Here is a 17974-nt window from a genome sequence, read left to right on the forward strand (position 1 = left end):
TACTCTATTTAGAGAAGTTGGAAGGAAAAAAAAAATTAAAGCACATACACTCCAAAAAAATTAAACCAAAATCATTTAATTACCCCAAAGCAGCATGCACAAGTCATTAACATTTAGATCAATAATTAATGGAGACAATTCAGTGTTTCAAATTACAAAAGGCACAGTGTGAGTCGTTTCAGTCCTCCCTGAGCAGACTTTGCTCGCCTGATTTCATTATCCAACCACAGGAACTCTGTGGGTAGTAGTCAAGTGGAACAAAGGTTACAGCTGATTCTTGTAAAAAAAATAGTGCATAAATAGTTGTAGTTGTCATTTTTCAGACCGGCCGCAGCATCAGGTCTACGTAACACGAATCTTGCCAAACTCTGTAAGAAGTGCAATGATAAGGAAGACGACATAGAAGATGAGGAGAAAGATGCCATAGGCCCGACCCAAGTGGAAGCGGCACAGTGGAACGATGACAAAGGACAGGACCAAAGACAAACCCAGAGATCCTGCAAGAATCCATGTCAGCAAACCTTCTGGTTCAACCTGAGAAGGAACAAGAACAAAGGCTTATTATCTTCATAGTGTCTGAAACAGGCTCGTGTAGCTTGGGTTAGATTACGCTGCATCTTAGAGGAGGAGATTACCTGCACGTCGGCATGTGTTTGGAGCATTTGCACCAGACATCCTAAACCCACTCCAAACAACATGTCTGAAGGAAGTAAGAGTCAAGGATACTAAAAACCTCTTTTATACATGCATGATAGGTGTTGTTTTACAGAGAGTCACAAAAACAAGGATACTGAAAATGATGCCTCCAAAGCAGGCGGATATAGCCATCCGTGGGTAACCCTGCCGAGCGATGGTGATGTCAGAAAAGCAGTCTGAAAATAAGAGACAATTTTTTTAAACAACCGAAGTTACATACAGTATGTTTTTGGAGAAAAATACTGAATGGAGTTTTTAAGCATTACCTCCAATGCTGTTTCCCCAGGCCAACAGAGTCAATCCCAACACAGTGTTGCTCAGACGCAGCACAACCCCGAGCATGTGCAGAAGACTGACCACTTCAGAGGCCGCCGCACTGATCAACACTGCACTCACCACAAACCCCAAAAGAGCAAAGAACTGGGGGGGAGACAAGAAATTTACAAACAAGTATCATCATAGCATAAATGTAAAAACTTCAAAATAAAAAAATTTAAGCCCTGTGATGTAGTTTTAATCTTGAATCAATATGAGAAACGCAAATATTTTAAGCCACCTTAGAAGCTTGATGGCAGTGTTGCTAAAACAAAAACAGCAATTACCGGATATCCATCAGCCTCAGCTGTACTTAATTTGTGTTTTGTGTTAATTAGCAAATGTCAACTAAATCAGTGTACTCAACATGCTAAACCATTATACCTGCACTCAAACTCATAGCATCACTGTGCATCAGAAGAGCTAGACATATAAGGGACACAGCACTCAGAGAATAATGAATAAACAGCAATAGGAGAGTTAAATAATGCCAAACGTGGCAGGTGACTTGCCTATGCCCCAGTAAAGCACATCAGTAATCAACAAGGAAACATAAGCTGTAGATAAATATGCAAAAACAACTGGCTCATGAGGTCCATGAGTTTGTATTGTGTGGTAGCAGCTATATCTACAGGGCGTAATAAAGATGCATGTAAGTGTAGTGTATTGTGTTGTTCTTGGGGTTTTTTTTTTTTTTTGTGGTGCATGAAACAACAACAGATACAGAAAACAGAAGAGTAACTGAAGCCTGAATGTGGAGTAATTTTGCACATGTGCAGTAAAAGAATAGCGATAAATGCTTTCTACATTTATTTGGCCAGTGAATTCAAAGTTTTGTTTTTAGCCATTTTTAAAAGACTTGACAGTTAAAGTTAAATTAATACAAGCACCTTTTTCTATCCAACAGTCACACACTTGCACTCTGATGATTGCATCAGGGGAAAGTAAGGATACTTCGACATCAGTCTTCTGATTAGCAGACCACCCGCTCTACTTCCTGAGCCATAAATGGCCTTGACGTTAACGGCACCCAGTATTCCCCAGCAGACTCCTCTTTTAAATACTAATCAGACAAGACACTGCCAAACTTTGAAAATCAAACAGTACTCAGTTATGGCTGCAAGCCATTCTCAGATGTGGAGTTCAAGGGGGGGCAACAGTGCCAACTACTGCACCACTGTCCCACTTGGCTACAGTATTACAAAAAGGAGTAATCATCATCATCATCATCATACTTATTCCACACACACTTACTGAGTGATATCTGGGAGGACAGTCATTGCTGGTTGAGCAGAAGACAATAGCAGAAACGAAAAGTCCCAGCAGGAGAAACAGCAGCCAGAGGGGAAACTGCCCTTGGATCATATAATTTCCATCTGATAGATTAAAAAGAAAATAATGTAATCATATGCTTATTTTGATTAAGACTAGGACTTCAAGCTGCTTCTGTTGTAAAATGTTAAGCACTTACACGCTCCAGACTGGAAGACGAGCACACACACCAGAGGAGCAGTGATCAGGTGGAGGCAGTTTAGGGGGCGTCTCCAGTTTCTGTCTTCTTTGTCAGGGTCGACCACAGGGATACAGAGCAGCAGCAGCACTTCCAGAGGCGTCTGATGGGTGCAGACCAAGAACCACAGAATAATTTACTTTAATTTACATTGAAAGACAAGTTTTGACTGGATTTCACTTAAGTCTGTGAACCAGTACCTTGAGTACTTTAAGGACTTTCCACTTCCACGATTTCCTCCTCCACTTACGGTTGTCGACTGGATTCAAAGAGCTCAGCAGGATCTGACTTGTAGACTCAGAGTAGGGCAGAAGTGGTCGATACTCTGACTCTGCAACACACAGGTGTAAATTATGATCTGATCACTCAGGAATGTGCTGCAGTAAATTTACTTTTGGGTTTAGTTTTTTGTTTTTGTTTTTTTAAATGGAGGCTGCTGCATTCCTACCATACTCCTGATGAAGACTCCTGCCTGTCAGACAGGGAACGTCATCATCTGATGAGTCAGACGAATGAAAGTCTGCTTCAAAGAAAAACAAAACAAAACAAAACAAAAAAAAAAAAAACAACACATCACTTGGAACTGTGTGGTTTTTATTTGTCTGTGTGTAAGAGCGTATGTTTATATATCCAACCTGGAACATGTGTAACATTCTGGACACTCGTGTTGTCAGAATACTTTTGCCGGTTGTAAATGAACGCACTGATGATAACAATCACGACGTACAGGACGTAGAGGCCAAGGTACCCTAGAAAAAAGAAAAACACAGAGACATGTTTTCCAACTAGTTAAAACTAGTCTTGACTATTTTTAATTAACCTCTTCTTTTTGACCCTGTGGGTTCCTCACCAGACCAACGACATTGCCGCTGATCTGGCTCACGATCAATCACATTTCACAGGATATTACAATTTGTGAAGAGCAGAAAGAAGGTGTTAAGTTTACTTGTCATTAGTGGTAAAAACTAATGAGAACTAAAGGCTCACACACAGTCGTATTCAGGACAAATTAATCAAATTTACCACCATGCCATGTTTGAGATCAGGAGTATTATGACTACATGGTTAAAACTAACCACGGCCATTTAATAAAAAACAAACAAACAAACAAACAAACATGAATACATGTAAATGCAGCAGCTTATCAAAGCATTCGCCATGTTACTGATCACTGATCACATCCCATGATGGTTACAAGTGATATTTAAAGCCATCACATCATCTGGTATTTCATGAAGTTCTTGCATTGTCATTTTATGTATCGAGAATCTTAATTTAAGGACTTTGCTAAATGTACCAAAGAACATTCAAGCCATCAAAAAAAACTAAGTAATGTGCATGCAGTTTATGCTGTGAAAATGGAAGCGTGACAGTAAAATGATAAACTGGACCGCAGCCTCGAGCACAGACTTAGACGATCACTATGTGCAAGTGTCTCTTAACCAATACTCTAAGGGAAGGAATGATTCTTGTGAAGTGTAAATAGATGGAAGGACAGTCGGAGGCTTTGCCATGGTATGAGCTGAAAAGTTATCACAGAAAGATTTACTCAAAGAAGAAAACACAAGTTAATACTTCAGTTTACTGCCTATAAATCACCAAAAGTATAAGTAATTGACCGTTTTAATATTTTCTCCCCCTGCAGGGATGAATGAAGACTATCCGATACTTGCAGCTGTGAAGAAAACATCATCACTTCATGTCCAGAGTGACTTCAAATGTCATATTGTGTGTGAGGTGATTCTTTGAAAGTATGGCTGGGGACTCTTTAAGCTTCTCTGAGACAACTTTGAAACTTGTGTCTTGAAGTGAGCACCGCAGTAAAAGAGAATTTAGCCTCCACTGCAGCAGCAAGTTCATTCCTGGACCTTTGCCCAAACCTAACATAACTTCCTTGCAACCTGGTACCATATTATACCACTAGCTTCTTACCGTCAAAGCAATGTGTCAGATGACTAATGATCACGTGTTTAATTACGCTAAGATGTTTGTGTGGTTCTCGTAAGAAACAAAAGTCATTTTTTGGGCTTTCAAACAGCCCACTGACTGACACTCAGACAAAAGTCAGAAGCAGAATAACAAAAGTGAAAATGAATGAGCTGTCGAGTCTAGTCAGGATTCACTGATGGCGAATTAGAACAAATGTAAATAGATTTAAAATTATAATATTTGTTCAAAATTCAATGAAAAGCTTTCTAAAACCGGACCAACAAAGAAAAATCGAGAGGTCAAATAGGATGCATAAATAATGCAAGACCATGTGTGCGTGTGTCGCTGTATACCCAGTGTTTCTCCCAGCGTCACAGTTCCTCTGTACAATATGAGGAAAGTCCAAAACACTGCAACCATGTAGAAGATGACATCACGCAGAAACGGACGAGAAGCTACAGCAAAAGGCTTGACCAGCGCCACGCTGCCAGCAACTACTGTAGTAACAAATATCCCGGCTCCTGGAAAGGCAAACAGGCTGTCACATCTCAAGGCGTTTTAAAATGTATTTACATATCGGTGTGAGTGTGCGCAAGTCTGTGCCTACCAAATAAGGCTCCGACAGCCAACCCCGCTGTGTGCGGGTGGGAAAATGCTGCAATGGCACTGAAGATGTCAGGAGCTCCATTACCAAGAGCCAGAAATGTCACACCCTGATCACAGGCAGCAGTCAAGGAAAATATTCTTCTCAGAAACTATAATATAAACAGTAGTGTGCAAAAGTTTTGAGCCTCCCCTTATTTCTTTATTTTTTGGCTTCCAAGGAGCCAGACTTTCTCGTAATCTGGTTTTGAGCAATAGCTCTCCAGACTTTTTATTTGAAGTATTTCTTTGAACATTTGCTGCTTTTACACTCATTTTCAGTCCAGTTCTTGTACTGATACTTTTCAGTGGAGTGAGTGTTTTTTGTGATATTGATAGAAAAAAAAAATGGTTTTCCACTGTGTGTAAAAGTATTCATGGTGTCAAAATTATTAGAGCAGTGTAGAATTGCACAAACTCAGTTATTTCTCATCTTCTAGCCTGTATTTCCATACATTTCAATAAATAGCTGCACACTTCCAAAGAAGTGAAAAAGAAACAAAAAAGGTAGATCAATAATTTTACCCAGTATTGTATATTCTAATATTTAACAGTCTAAGAGGTCAAACAGAAACTTCAGACTGCAGCCCATGGGTAGTGTTCAGGCGATGGAGAGAAAGGATACGGCCACATTGTGGGTGAGGCGCAGACTGGAGGAGATGGCAGACAGGTTGGGACAGAAGCTGGAGAGGGGGGGAAAAATAAATACAATTCAATAATCTTGTTGAGAAAACAATAATTTAATACCTCAATTTACAAAAAAGCTATGTCTCAGTAGATACTTTTCATTGAACACACAACAGCTTCTTTGCAGTAGTGTGTAAAGTGAAGTGGGTAGGTTTAAAAAAAACAAAAACAGAAGCAAAAGTTCTTTCTTTGAGGAAATCTCACAATCTTACAACAAAAGTGAAACAGTAGTGAAAACTCTCCACTCATGTGACTTTTCTTTGCATGGCCATTTTGCTGAAACCATGGATATGTGTGTGTGTGTGTGTGTGTGTGTGTGTGTGTGTGTGTGTGTGTGTGTGTGTGTTGAATAACACCAGCGACACTTACAACTTAGAGGCAGTAAGTCCCAGAATAATGAACAAAAAGAAGAGCCATATAATCTGTGGAGAAGCAGAAAAAAAGACAGCAGTTGTTGGTTTGTGAGGTAAAAACTATTGTTTAAACAAAAGAAAAGAAAAGAAAAGAAAAAAAAGTGTGAATGCCTTTACAGTTACAAATATGACACTGACTACATTGGTCATATTGTCCCTGACCACAGATTTCTCTTTTAGGTTTCATTTGCAGATTCTCACTTACACTGTTTTTAACCAAACACTTCAGTTAATCCCATTTAAGACTTTGGGTATCTTGCAAACAGGGGAACTGGAAAATATCCACCATTATGAAAACACATTTAGCTAAAACAAAAAGGGGATTGTTTTCCTAGTTCTGTTGAAGCAAAGTTTACTTCCTCATGTGAGTTTTATGTTGATTCACAAACAGTAACCAAGCCCAAAAACCGAAGCACCTAACACCTCTCACCCACATTAAAAAAAAAAACAAAAAAAACAACAAGGTAAAAAGGTGACCAATATGCTATAAGGATAATGCCACCTGGTCTTTCTCCCAGCTTTTTCCTAATTGTTATAGAAATAATATAGAAATAACTCAGAGTCTTACACAGAGAAAGATGGTGAGTGGTGTGAGGTTGGGAGGCAGCAGACAGAAGGCCACTTCAAGGTAATTGATGAAGCCATCTTCCATTGAACAGTCTGGTGTTTTCTTCACGAATGCACAGCGGTCTGCAACACTGTAGTTCATCACCAAGTCGCACTGCACACACACACGCACACACAGTTATCTAAATGGCTCAACATTTTCATGCAATCATTTGTGGCTTAAACAGTGGAACAACAACATGTGCATCTCTTTCGTAATGACTGATGAAGGTGAGTGTACCATACATTTATTTTTGTGTTTAAGATAAGATAAAACTTTATTAATCCCTCGAATAAGAATACAAGTGAAGAGGCACTACAGCTTAGTTGTTCCCCCCTCCTTTGTCCTCCTGTTTCCCCTCCAGAGAGGAGTTAAACAGTCTGATGGCGTGTGGGACAAAGGAGTTTTTAAGTCTGTTGGTTCTTGTCTTTGGGAGAAGCAACCTGTCACTGAATAGACTCCTCTGGTTGTTTGTGGCCGTGTGCAGAGGATGCCCAGCATTGTCCATAATGTCCAGCAATTTTTTTAGTGTCCTTTTCTCTGCCACTGTCACCAGAGTGTCCAGCTTCATGCCGACCACAGAGCTAGCCTTCCTGATCAGTTTTTCCAGCCTGGATGAGTCCTTCTTTGCTGTGCTGCTCCCCCAGCACACCACAGCATAGAAAAGTACTCCAACAACCACTGACTGGTAAAACATCCTCAGGAGCTTCCTGCAGATGTTAAAAGACCTCAGCCTCCTGAGGAAATAAAGTCGGCTTTGGGCTTTTTTATACAGGTGCTCTGTGATGCATGACCAGTCCAGTTTGTTGTCCACCCACAGCTCGAGGTACTTGTACTTGTTGACCACCTCCACCTCCTCTCCCTCTATCTGAACCGGCTTTATATATTATATACTTTTTATATATATTTAGGCTTTATATATTTGAATATGAATGAAAACACACTACAAATCCATCTGAATATAAGTAATAATAATAATAATGGATTGCATTTATTTGCCTTTTCTAGGCACCCAAAGCGCTTTACAATTCCACTGTGGTGAAGGCAAGCTACAGTTGTAGCCACAGCTGCCCTGGGGCAGACTGACAGAAGCGAGGCTGCCATATCGCGCCATCGGCCCCTCTGGCCAACACCAGTAGGCGGTAGGGTCAAGGGTCTTGCCCAAGGACACAACGACCAGGACAGAGAGAGCAGGGGGATCGAAGCGGCAACCTTCCAGTTACAGATGAGCTTCCCAATCCCCTGAGCCACAGCTGAAACATAGGCGCTACATTTTGATATAACAACAACATCATCATCATCATCATCATCATCTAACAGCACTGAGCTGCATGCAATCATGATATAAGGTGATAAATAACAAATCACCAGAAAGCTCTTTAATTTTGGATCACTGCTTACAATGGGCCTGCATACCAAGAGACCACATTAACAAATTTGTCTTATCACACACACACACACACACACACACACCTCTAACAGAGGTGTAACTTTGATGCAATCCAATTCTACTCATCACCTTTACAGAGATAAATTGTGATAAACTGATATTGTCCAGATAATTATTTGCACATTTCGTTAAAATTCAGTCTAGTACAACGCCAACCACTACAACCTTAGCAATAAACAGACACCTGAATTCGCCTTTACTGGAAAACGTAAAAACACAAGACTTGCCATACAAGTTTCCTTAAGGCAACATATATGGCATACCTTTTCAGCGTAACTGCTTGTGACGAGTGAAACTGCTAAACTGTAACAAATAAAATGACGAAGGGGGTCAAGAATTGAGTGAAATAATATAGTTTTTAAAAAGCAAACAGAGGATGAGGCTCACTCAATTCAGATCCCGACTTAACCATTTCCGCTTGTGACAGGTGATGGCTCTGGGTATTTCGTATTTTCACAAAAACAGTGGACCGATGGGAGTCGTGAGTATGGGATGCTTTACCTGAGCTAAACCTGTCTTGATGAGGAGTGGTAAACTGCAGTGTGTATTATGCTTGGCATGAAGGCTCGATTTACTTGATTTAAATCAGACACCTACATTCCCTAATCAGAATGAGATGTCAGATCAAATTTTGTGTATGTTTTTCATCCACTGCAAAACAAGCAAAAGCACACCACCCACCCATGCAGAGGTCCTTCTGTATACTACACACATTCAGTGCTCTTTTCAGCTTTGCACTGAGGGTCTATAGTTTACTGACGGATGTGAACCAAGCCGATCAAACTTGACTTACGCCCTTAGCTTTCGCTAATCATGTGACAGGTGAAAAAAAAACTAACCAAAAAAAAAAACCCTTGCTGACCTGAACCAGAAGACAAGCAGCTGACGAACACCTGATAATAAAATACAGCACTCACAGATAACACGTTCATTTCCAAGCAAAAGCAAAGAAAAACATTTCACTGACCTCATCGTTGTTGTTGTTTTCAGCCACCACCGGTGAGGACCAACGTCCAGCCATTCCAACCCGGACACCAGACTCGTTTCGTAAAAGCTCTGAGCCCGAGGTGAGCTGCCAGCCATACGGCAGCACCACGAAAAGTGGCAAGAAAATACCGCAAAACATGATTCACTTTATCCCGGAGCCGGTTCCATTCTGCTGGGAAGCTAACAGGACATCCGTGGGCTGGTTTACTCTTTTAATTCCCGGGCGGTTAGCCTAAAAATTAAGTCGAAGACCTCAAAAACATGTCCAGGTTGTCGTATTTGTTACTGGTCTCAAATAACTTGTTTTCAAGCGTTCACACAGTCTAAGCTCAGATTCAATCCCGTTGAACATTTTGTACACCTTACTCTAAAACTCCTCCCACCGCTTTCCCAATCAGACATGTGCCACGTTCACGGACTCCTCGTAAACCCAGAAGAAGCAAAGGAACGAGTGCTGGAATGCAGACAGCAAAAGGTAAACGGCAAATACGAGGCTGTTAAAATACGTTAATATGTGTATTTAAAAGCTTAGTTTATTAGAGGTATATACTCCAGAGAACCAGCCTATTCATTTATTGCCTCTATAATGGACATTTGTTTATGGTCTATATTTTTTGACTCATTTGAGCTACCCTACAAAGTCCTGACGTACTAAACATCTCGTGTATTTCATGACGTATCTCATGGATGGCCTCTTTTAGCTCCAAAGAGGCAGGAAATCACAAAAAAAACCGATCGGTTTTCTGCCCCGTCTTATTGTTTCAGGTAGCCTTGCAGTGTTCGAATGTCTGATATAACTTCCTGTTTGCAAAAATCATATTGAACATCTAAATTTGCAAAAAAAAAAAAAAAAAAAATGTACAGAAAACAATTGCAACAATAAGTTTTTTGAGTAAAAAGTATTTATCGCCATTAGAAAAAAAAACATTTCGCACCTACTCCCACCTCGATATATATCAACATATTTTAAAAAGAGGTGTTGGATATTGTTTGGGTGTTTATTTTATGTTTTTGCTGTGTATCACATGGGAGCAATGTTCATTTTTGAAAATAAAAAACACAGTGACTCAGTAAACTCAGTTAAAGTCGCTACAGTTTAATGAATATCAAAAAATTGCGTTAAAACTGCCAAGTTTTTACTGTTTTAAAGTTTATACATCAATATGTATGTGCAGGTTTTCCAGCAGTACAGTAAAGCAGTGTGTATGAACCTGGTCAGTCAGGCCCTGTTTTGCTTATGACCTATGTGAAGTTAATCTCTGGGCTGCTGATCATTTGCCTTTATTTAAAAAACTACATTTAACTGTGGAAATTCACATTTCAATTTACTGTCCAGTATTTACTCTGATACTGAAGACACAACCCATTCTCCATTTTATTTACATGCTTATTCAAGACCGAATTTCATTTTTAATGAAACATGATTTCAATCATCCACAAAAACACAAACAACAATATAGCAGACAATAAATCTGTTTGTCACTAAGACAGACCACAGGGCTCAGCAGTGACTCAGTGATTCTTCAGCCCTGTATCGACTGGTCAAAGACTAAAGAAGCATCAAGTGAAGTGTTGAAATCATAGTGACCTCTTCTCTGGTTCCTTGCCACGGGACACAAGTCCTGTTCGCACCACCTGGAAAATAAAAAAAAGTGATAAAAAATAATGATAAATAGTAACAAAATTCTAGTGCATTTTTAAAAAATATTTTAGACAACTGCAAATTTACATTTTTCTTTTTTTTTTTTACCTGAGAGCTGCATAGGTGTCAGATGGAGAAGCTCCTTTCCAACATGCATGATCAATAAGAAGGGCTCCTGATAACAGAGTTGGGAACGATAACAAGGTGCATAGAGGTAAATGTGTTTATTGTTTGAATGTTTGGCCACGATAACAGTACAGCTGACTGATTACATTACTGACTTAGAGGTTTGTTAGACTGAAAGATGTCAGCTTAAGCTTATGTTTTCAAAATGCTGATTTAGTTAATAACTTAATTACAAACTCAAAAAGCTGAAAAAAAAAGCAGAAAAATTTTAGTGAATATTTGACTTATGCTTAAAATTATTTATAATTATTTTTATGTTGATCAGCTAACCTGTAAATTAACTCATAGTTGCAGCTCTGGTGTGTGTGTGTGTGTGTGTGTGTGTGTGGTATACACCTGTGTAGATGCGAGCCAGGCTGTATGCCAGGTCTCTTGCTGCTAGCTCCAGGTAGCTGGGTGCTCTGGTTGCTGCTACCTGAACAAACTCTTCCAGCTCGCAAAGAGCTCCGCCCACTGCTTTCACAGCTGGGGCCAATAAGGAAACGCTGGAGGCGCCCGCCAGCAGAGACTATAACACAAAGAAAACAAGCGCACTTCACATTTTTGTTCTGCTCAGTCACAAAGAAGATTTTTTTCATTAAACTTGCTTTGACCTTGGTATGGCTGAAGTAGGCATGAAGAACCATCCCTGAGCTACGAGCCACACACCGCAGCACATCCAGAGACAAAACATTTGTGGTACCTTCCCATATGCTCAAAACCTGGAAGAGGAAGAGCTAAGTTAGTCTTTCACTCTTTTTGTAAATCTCAAGCTATCACACCTCTAGTATCAAACTCACCTGTGCATCACGGAGTATTCCAGGCAAGCCGGTATCCTCGATGTATCCCTGGCCACCAAAGCTTTCCAAACCCTCCGACACCACAGCCACAGCCTGAGACAAACACAACACTGAAACAATTAAACAATCAAAACAGGCAAATAACAGCTAACGCTAGCATTCACACAAACTGTTCACCTGCTTCCCAGTGTACAGTTTGACGACCGGAGTGAGCAGCCGGAGAAGGTGAGCATCGTGCTCGGTTGCCACTCCACTTTCTTCTCGGCCCAACAGACGACACACATCCATCACCAGAAGAAAGGCCCCTCGAGACTCTACCTGTAGTGTGACAAGCATGTGTCCTGAAGCATGACAGGAAACACTGTGTGGAGTTTGTTCACCCCCTCCCAGCTTACCTCCATTCTAGCAAGAGTCTGCATGTGCAGTGGGTGGTCTTTAAGAAGCTTTCCAAAGGCAGTGCGCCGAGTGGCATAGTCACGAGCTAACTGGAGCACCCTGTGAAGACACACAGTTACACAAATGTTTAACCAGCTTACTCATGCTGTGCTTTAAGAAATCAGCACAGATTCAAGTGTGGTAGTATGAGCGGTGTCCTGCCTTCTCATAGCGGCTGCTGCAGAGACGCTGTTGTGGATCCTGGTTATGGTCAGCATATTAGCTATGGAGGACACACCTCTCCCCTCCTCTGAGAGCTGTTGTGGAAAACAAGTTGTCAAAGATTTGGACACATTATAGAAAAAAAAAAATTACAAGGAACATGGCTTGTCTTGTTTCTCTAACAGTGAAGGTTGGTGGAGTGGACCATAAACTGCCTGAAAATGTCCATACCTTTAAAAAAAAAAATGTTGGATGATTTCCCTCACAGTGGTTAATTACACTTTTGCCATATAACCATGTGTTATATAGCAAAAGTGTAATTAATGCTCACACTGTGACAAATTTCCGTAAAAATTCTCCCCCAGCAGGGTAATGCAGGATTTGTGGTATCACACTCGTGTCCCCCATGCTTAAGTGTTCTGTGTATGCACCCTACACAGCTGTGCTTGTGTTACAGTCCAAAAAGGCCAAGATTATGAGCTTGACACAGATAGCGCTATGAGTGAGTCCAATTCTGAGCTTTTAAAAAGTGGGCCTGAACAGGAAAGGGAGCAAACATTATCGAAAAGTCAACCAAAAGAAAACAGCAGGAGAACCACAGTCATTGTTTGCAGTGGACACTTGTCCTTATTTTTAACACTCAGTTTCACTTCAGCTTTCTTTATGTTGTAACTTTGGTCTTCCCCGCAGCTAGCTGAAGGACCAACAACAGCAAGAACAGACCAGCTGTTCCACATATTGGTCACAATATGCCTCCTGCTGACAGTAAACAACTGCAACATGTAAGTGACTGAACACAAAGCTCTGTGTAGGACAGACACGCAACCATGCTTGTTCCTTAATGCCCCCCACCACACTGCAAACGCTAGTCAGAAACCTACACGAGAAGCACAACAAAGAATCCGAGGGATTGACACCACCTCAAAAATCCCCACAACCCAATCTAAATTGGTATCCACGGGTTGCACAGGAGCAAGCCTGATCCAAAGAGGCTTACATGAATCGAAGAATTTACAACATCCTGGTGGCTGGAGAAGAGCCAGAGACAAGTCAATGCTACTTTAGAGGCAAAGTAGTAAAAGGAAAAAATTAATCTGTTCTTACCAACAACGAATGCAGATCTCTACTTCTTGTCTTGGTTTGCTGTTTTTTCTGAGCTTGTTTTGCTTTAAGTGATTCCTCATATTAATTTAGCTGCAGCCATTCACAGCTCATTATCTCATGCTGACTGAATGCTACCTGCCCGAGTGCTGCCGCTGGAGCTGCAAGCAGCTGGAACTCTCATGAGTTGCACATCTCAACAAGTTTCTGAGGATTCAGTGGGTTAAGTCAGAAGTGCTACAAAAGTTGATTTGTGTTTTTACAAAGCACAGTGTGTACTTTTTTGTTACTGAGGAGTGGCAAATAAAATCACTGTGAATTTTTCCACCTAGCACACAAATGCAGGAATGGTTCTGCTTATCATTGCTGCACATAACTTGTTTTTGTGTGTGTGTGTTTAAGCAATTGCTCATATCTGCACAGATAGGAGACAAAGCCTATAGTTTGTCAATAAATTGTTATATCCAATGACCCTGCATGTGTAACTGACCCTGTGCGCTGGCAGGCCGTCCAGCAGCAGCTCAGCAGTCGGCATTTGGCGTGTCCCCAGCTTGTCCTTCAGTCGCTGAACCTCAATACCCCTCAATCGACCATCCTCATCTCGACTCACCTCCGCATAGAAGAGAGACAAACCTTTGCTACCCTGTGGGACAGAGAACAGCAGTCAATTATATCACTCTGCAAGTTATTGACAATGCTTTGTGACTGATGTCAGCAGTACTGGTATGGTTGCTCCCATTTTGTCCTGCACTCTGGCCAGCGTAAGAGTCATGTCTGCGTCCGTAGCAGACGTGAACCACTTGAAGCCGTGGAGCTTGTAGGAACCATCTGTTTGTGGAACAGCCACCGTCTCAGTGCCGCTGGCTGAGGACAATGAAAACAACTCATGAAGCATTACAACAGTTACTCTTGTTCTGCATGACAAAGCGGAAAAAAAAAGTATGCCAACAAAGAATCTCCTCCACAGATATCTCATCCCTTGAAAAGCACAATTACAACACTGTTGTACTGCAGCTCTTAATTTACAGATTGAATCTGGGACTGATAAATGCAGAAAACAGTGTGTCACTACTTACCCACATCAGAGCCTCCCTGTCTCTCTGTCATCCACTGTCCGGATGTCCAGAAGTGTTCTGGATGGCGGGTGGTCAAACGACTGTAGGCGTCTTCTACTGGCCACGGAACACCTAAGGACTTCTCATACACAAATCCAAACAATCATTCACTGTGCTTACAAGGAAAAACAGAACTGGGTCAAGCAAGTCAAAAATATGTGTACATTCACTACTATACAGCCATTACAGCAAAATATAGAGTTTTATTCAGTTGCTCATCAATCTAATATACAGTTCCTTCAAGTACATGCTGCTGTTTTAAACAAAAGCTGGCATATTTTACATTTTTTTTATTAATATTATCAACGTACACTGTGCAAACTGATTGGAAGGCAAATTCTCCTTAACACAAACAGGAAAATAAACAGCAAAAACATAATCTCCCTATAAAAGAAATAAATAACACAATAAAAGATAATACAAATATACAATATAAAAGGAAATAGGGTGCAAAATGCATATAGTGCAAACTGTTCCAGATATGGCTATGATTATGTGGTTCCTCAGCCAGTTAAAACAATTTTACTGGGGTGACTTGATGGACTGATTAAATGCTTGTATAACTTTTGAGATGAAACTGTCTCTGAGCCTTTAGTCTCAGCATGAAATTGTCTGTAGCGTTTGACGGATGGGAGGACGATGAATTTATATTCTTAAAATGCCAATGTTTTAAACTACATTGGCTACAATATTCTTCACTTAATTCAGTTTTAAATGATTGGAGGTAAATCCCATTACTAGTTCTGTTGTTCTAATCAGTTTGGCTTACAGGACACTGTATTAGTCATGTTATTCACTTCTTTAAACACACCTGGATAACTTTTGCAGCTCCGTCGGTCATAGCAAGAGGACAGGTGTAGAGGCCAGATGAGGGAGAGAAAAGGTACAGCTTGCTCATCTGGTACACACGACTAGGAAACACATACATACACTTTTTGGAAGATGACAAAAACACGTTACTGAAGTGAAATAAGACACATGAGCTAAACTGAAAAAAGAAAGTGCAACGGCCTTCTAACCTCCACTCGCCAAATGACCTCTCATAGCCAATGGCAACGAGTCCTTCCTGCGCTGACAGGTCTTTCATGCGTTTCCAAGCATGGGAGGTCACAATGTGGTCCACTCGGCGACCCCAGGGATCAAAGTGCACCAACCGTGGAGGATTGACCTCACACTCTCTACCCCAGCTATCCACCTCCTTTGCCACGTGTTCTCCAAATGCACACAAGTCTGAGAGAATCGCCTGTAGACAAATTTATACACATACTATTCACACACACACACACACACACATATACATATATAAATTTTGTACTAATGTATGGTGACCTTGAGGGTCTTTAAAGGTGCTTATTATTACACACAATATATCGCAGACCTTATGAAACAGATCTCAGCCTGTTTACCTGATAGGACAGCTCCTTGCTGGCTTTTTAATAGTAACAAAGACCAAAGTCAAACTCTTATTGCTTTTTATAAAATGAATCCGTGCTGGTGCAACAAAACTTAAGGAAAAATATGCATTACATACTGTGCATATACCCAACACTTCTTTCAAAAAGAAAACAAGTTATGAGCACATTAAAAAACAACAACAACAAAAAACACATTATAATATAGTAATATACACCTAATATGGACATTGTTATTTAATGGGCCTGTTGCTCTTGCTCTAAAACTGGTAGTATGACACCCTTTCTTGGGAAAAACATGTAATCCCTGCTCACCTCCTGGGGTATGTGTCTCTTCAGATATCCTCTGAGCAAGGCATCTTCTACAAATGGGTTCTTCAGCACTGGGTTTCCCTGAAAGAAAGGCCCTATCCTGGCTCGGGTGAATGGCAAGTAGCCTGCTGCCTCCCACAGCTGTTCTTCATTGAATCTTCTTCTGCCTGGCTCAGCTACAGAAGCTGATCTGACGTGGATCAGTGGTCGAGGTGAAGGAATGACACACCACAACCTGCAGGAGCCTCCGGCTACACGTCGGCTCAGGAGGGCTGAGGACACTGACATGGCCCAATACCTTCAGTCTGAGGTCTGACTAGGGAGTCAACACAATGCCATTAGAGCAGGGACAGGTGATATTTAGATAAAGGCAGGAATGCTTCAGTTTTTTTAAATGGGGTGGCACGGGGCTGGTGAGTGGCGTCCAAGAACTAGTTGGGATCAGGGAAAAAAAAGTGAGTTATAATAATTTTAATTTGCACAGACCTCCTTCTCCATAGACATCTATCTGGAAATACAGTAATAACAAAATGCAAGCCACATTGAAGCACAATAAGTAAGGTAACAAGCTAATAAAAATGAATCTGGATAAAACTGTTAATGGGTGTCATTTTTAGATATAAATAAGGGGGTCTCACACATCCTTTGTTTAGAGTTTGTAAAGTAAGCGATAGTAGTGGACCAAACCAATGTGAAGTACAAGAGGGGAAGTCCATCTTTCAAATTAAATCATTATTTTCCATTAATATGTAAACCAGTAGCATTCACGGGATGTAATAACATTTAAGATCAAATAGTTGCTTTGAAGCAATAAACTAATGGCAAGGACAAGTTGTATTGAAGCATTAAAGAGGACAACGGCACCCTCTGGGCAATGCCACCCCAGTGCCCTTTAGCACCACCCCTGGTCCTCCCGGGGGCAGAACAGGGAGGTGCATTCAGCTGAAAGCAATTTCTGTATATTTGGTTTTTATTTATTACTCAGAAAACAGGCGCATTTTTGCTGATTTACTGATTCCGGATAGGATTACCTTCTTTGTTTCTCCATTGCTGATACTTATTTCTTTATGTAAATTTATCTAGCTGGCTTGCAGACCATGGAGAAGACTGACAACCAAAGAAATGGGTCAAAGTTCATCTGGTTGCGTCGTTGCCTTTGTGCAGATATTATCTTACCGCTTGTATTCGAGGGTTTCCTTTATATTATTTAAATATATTTAAATATTAAACAGAGGCATATACTTGCTATCCTCTTCTTGAAACCCTTTATCATAACGCGTACTCTTCACACTCCAACCCGACAACAACACAGCAGTTAGCAATGACGTTTAACAAAGTTGTGAGCGCTTTATTCACGGGCAAGCTTACACAGACAACGCTGAATTAGTTTTAAATGAAACTTAAAAGCATCCCAAATATCAAAGATATAGCTGCTAGCAGTCATCTTACCAAACGTTTTCCCAGCTGCGTTCACGTTCACGGCGGCAACTTAAGTTTCGCCTTCAAAATAAAAGTCTCTCCTCGTTTAAAGGTTCAAGTAGCACCTCCTGCTGATGCAGCAGCGACAAAAACAGCACGCAAACACACAGGTGAC

General features: G+C 40.8%; 2 protein-coding genes across 4 annotated transcripts; both read right to left on the minus strand.

The window, feature by feature from the left end:
* Positions 1-60: 60 nt before the first annotated feature.
* Positions 61-9638, minus strand: slc8b1 (solute carrier family 8 member B1). Of its 2 annotated transcripts, none has more exons than XM_084945928.1 (15): positions 9217-9638; positions 6761-6913; positions 6149-6201; positions 5718-5775; positions 5058-5163; positions 4804-4971; positions 3157-3270; positions 2970-3044; positions 2722-2852; positions 2483-2624; positions 2266-2387; positions 963-1116; positions 792-872; positions 636-700; positions 61-534 (listed from the first exon to the last, which is right to left on the minus strand). In XM_084945928.1, exons 1-15 carry the CDS (start codon positions 9373-9375, stop codon positions 343-345), a joined length of 1773 nt encoding a protein of 590 aa, XP_084802054.1. In that variant the 5' UTR covers positions 9376-9638; the 3' UTR covers positions 61-342. The 2 variants fall into 2 exon arrangements, with proteins under 2 accessions (XP_084802054.1, XP_084802055.1); XM_084945929.1 differs by having other exon boundaries at positions 2970-3041; positions 9217-9637.
* A 674-nt stretch (positions 9639-10312) lies between these two features.
* LOC146376113 (acyl-CoA dehydrogenase family member 11) lies at positions 10313-17941 on the minus strand. Of its 2 annotated transcripts, XM_084945279.1 has the most exons (15): positions 17830-17941; positions 16384-16696; positions 15676-15899; positions 15468-15567; positions 14618-14735; positions 14263-14405; positions 14032-14184; positions 12441-12535; positions 12239-12338; positions 12021-12161; positions 11844-11936; positions 11658-11765; positions 11401-11572; positions 10987-11053; positions 10313-10871 (listed from the first exon to the last, which is right to left on the minus strand). In XM_084945279.1, exons 2-15 carry the CDS (start codon positions 16666-16668, stop codon positions 10760-10762), a joined length of 1911 nt encoding a protein of 636 aa, XP_084801405.1. In that variant the 5' UTR covers positions 16669-16696; positions 17830-17941; the 3' UTR covers positions 10313-10759. The 2 variants fall into 2 exon arrangements, with proteins under 2 accessions (XP_084801405.1, XP_084801404.1); XM_084945278.1 differs by having other exon boundaries at positions 16384-17881.
* Between the last annotated feature and the right edge of the window lie 33 nt (positions 17942-17974).

Source organism: Perissodus microlepis, chromosome 12 (genome assembly GCF_051167445.1).
Source record: "Perissodus microlepis isolate ML-2025 ecotype Zambia chromosome 12, ASM5116744v1, whole genome shotgun sequence".
In the NCBI taxonomy this organism is placed as follows: Eukaryota; Metazoa; Chordata; class Actinopteri; order Cichliformes; family Cichlidae; genus Perissodus; species Perissodus microlepis.

Excerpts from the sequence above, each read along its gene's own strand:
- slc8b1 (XM_084945928.1), bottom strand. The coding sequence starts at position 9,375 with ATGTTTTGCGGTATTTTCTTGCCACTTTTCGTGGTGCTGCCGTATGGC. Across the intron at positions 3,045-3,156 it reads GAATGTTACACATGTTCCAG|CAGACTTTCATTCGTCTGAC; the intron begins GTTGGATATATA and ends TTTTCTTTGAAG. Across the intron at positions 535-635 it reads AAACACATGCCGACGTGCAG|GTTGAACCAGAAGGTTTGCT; the intron begins GTAATCTCCTCC and ends GTTCCTTCTCAG.
- LOC146376113 (XM_084945279.1), bottom strand. The coding sequence starts at position 16,668 with ATGTCAGTGTCCTCAGCCCTCCTGAGCCGACGTGTAGCCGGAGGCTCC. Across the intron at positions 15,900-16,383 it reads AGAGACACATACCCCAGGAG|GCGATTCTCTCAGACTTGTG; the intron begins GTGAGCAGGGAT and ends ATTTGTCTACAG. Across the intron at positions 12,162-12,238 it reads AGACTCTTGCTAGAATGGAG|GTAGAGTCTCGAGGGGCCTT; the intron begins GTAAGCTGGGAG and ends GTCACACTACAG.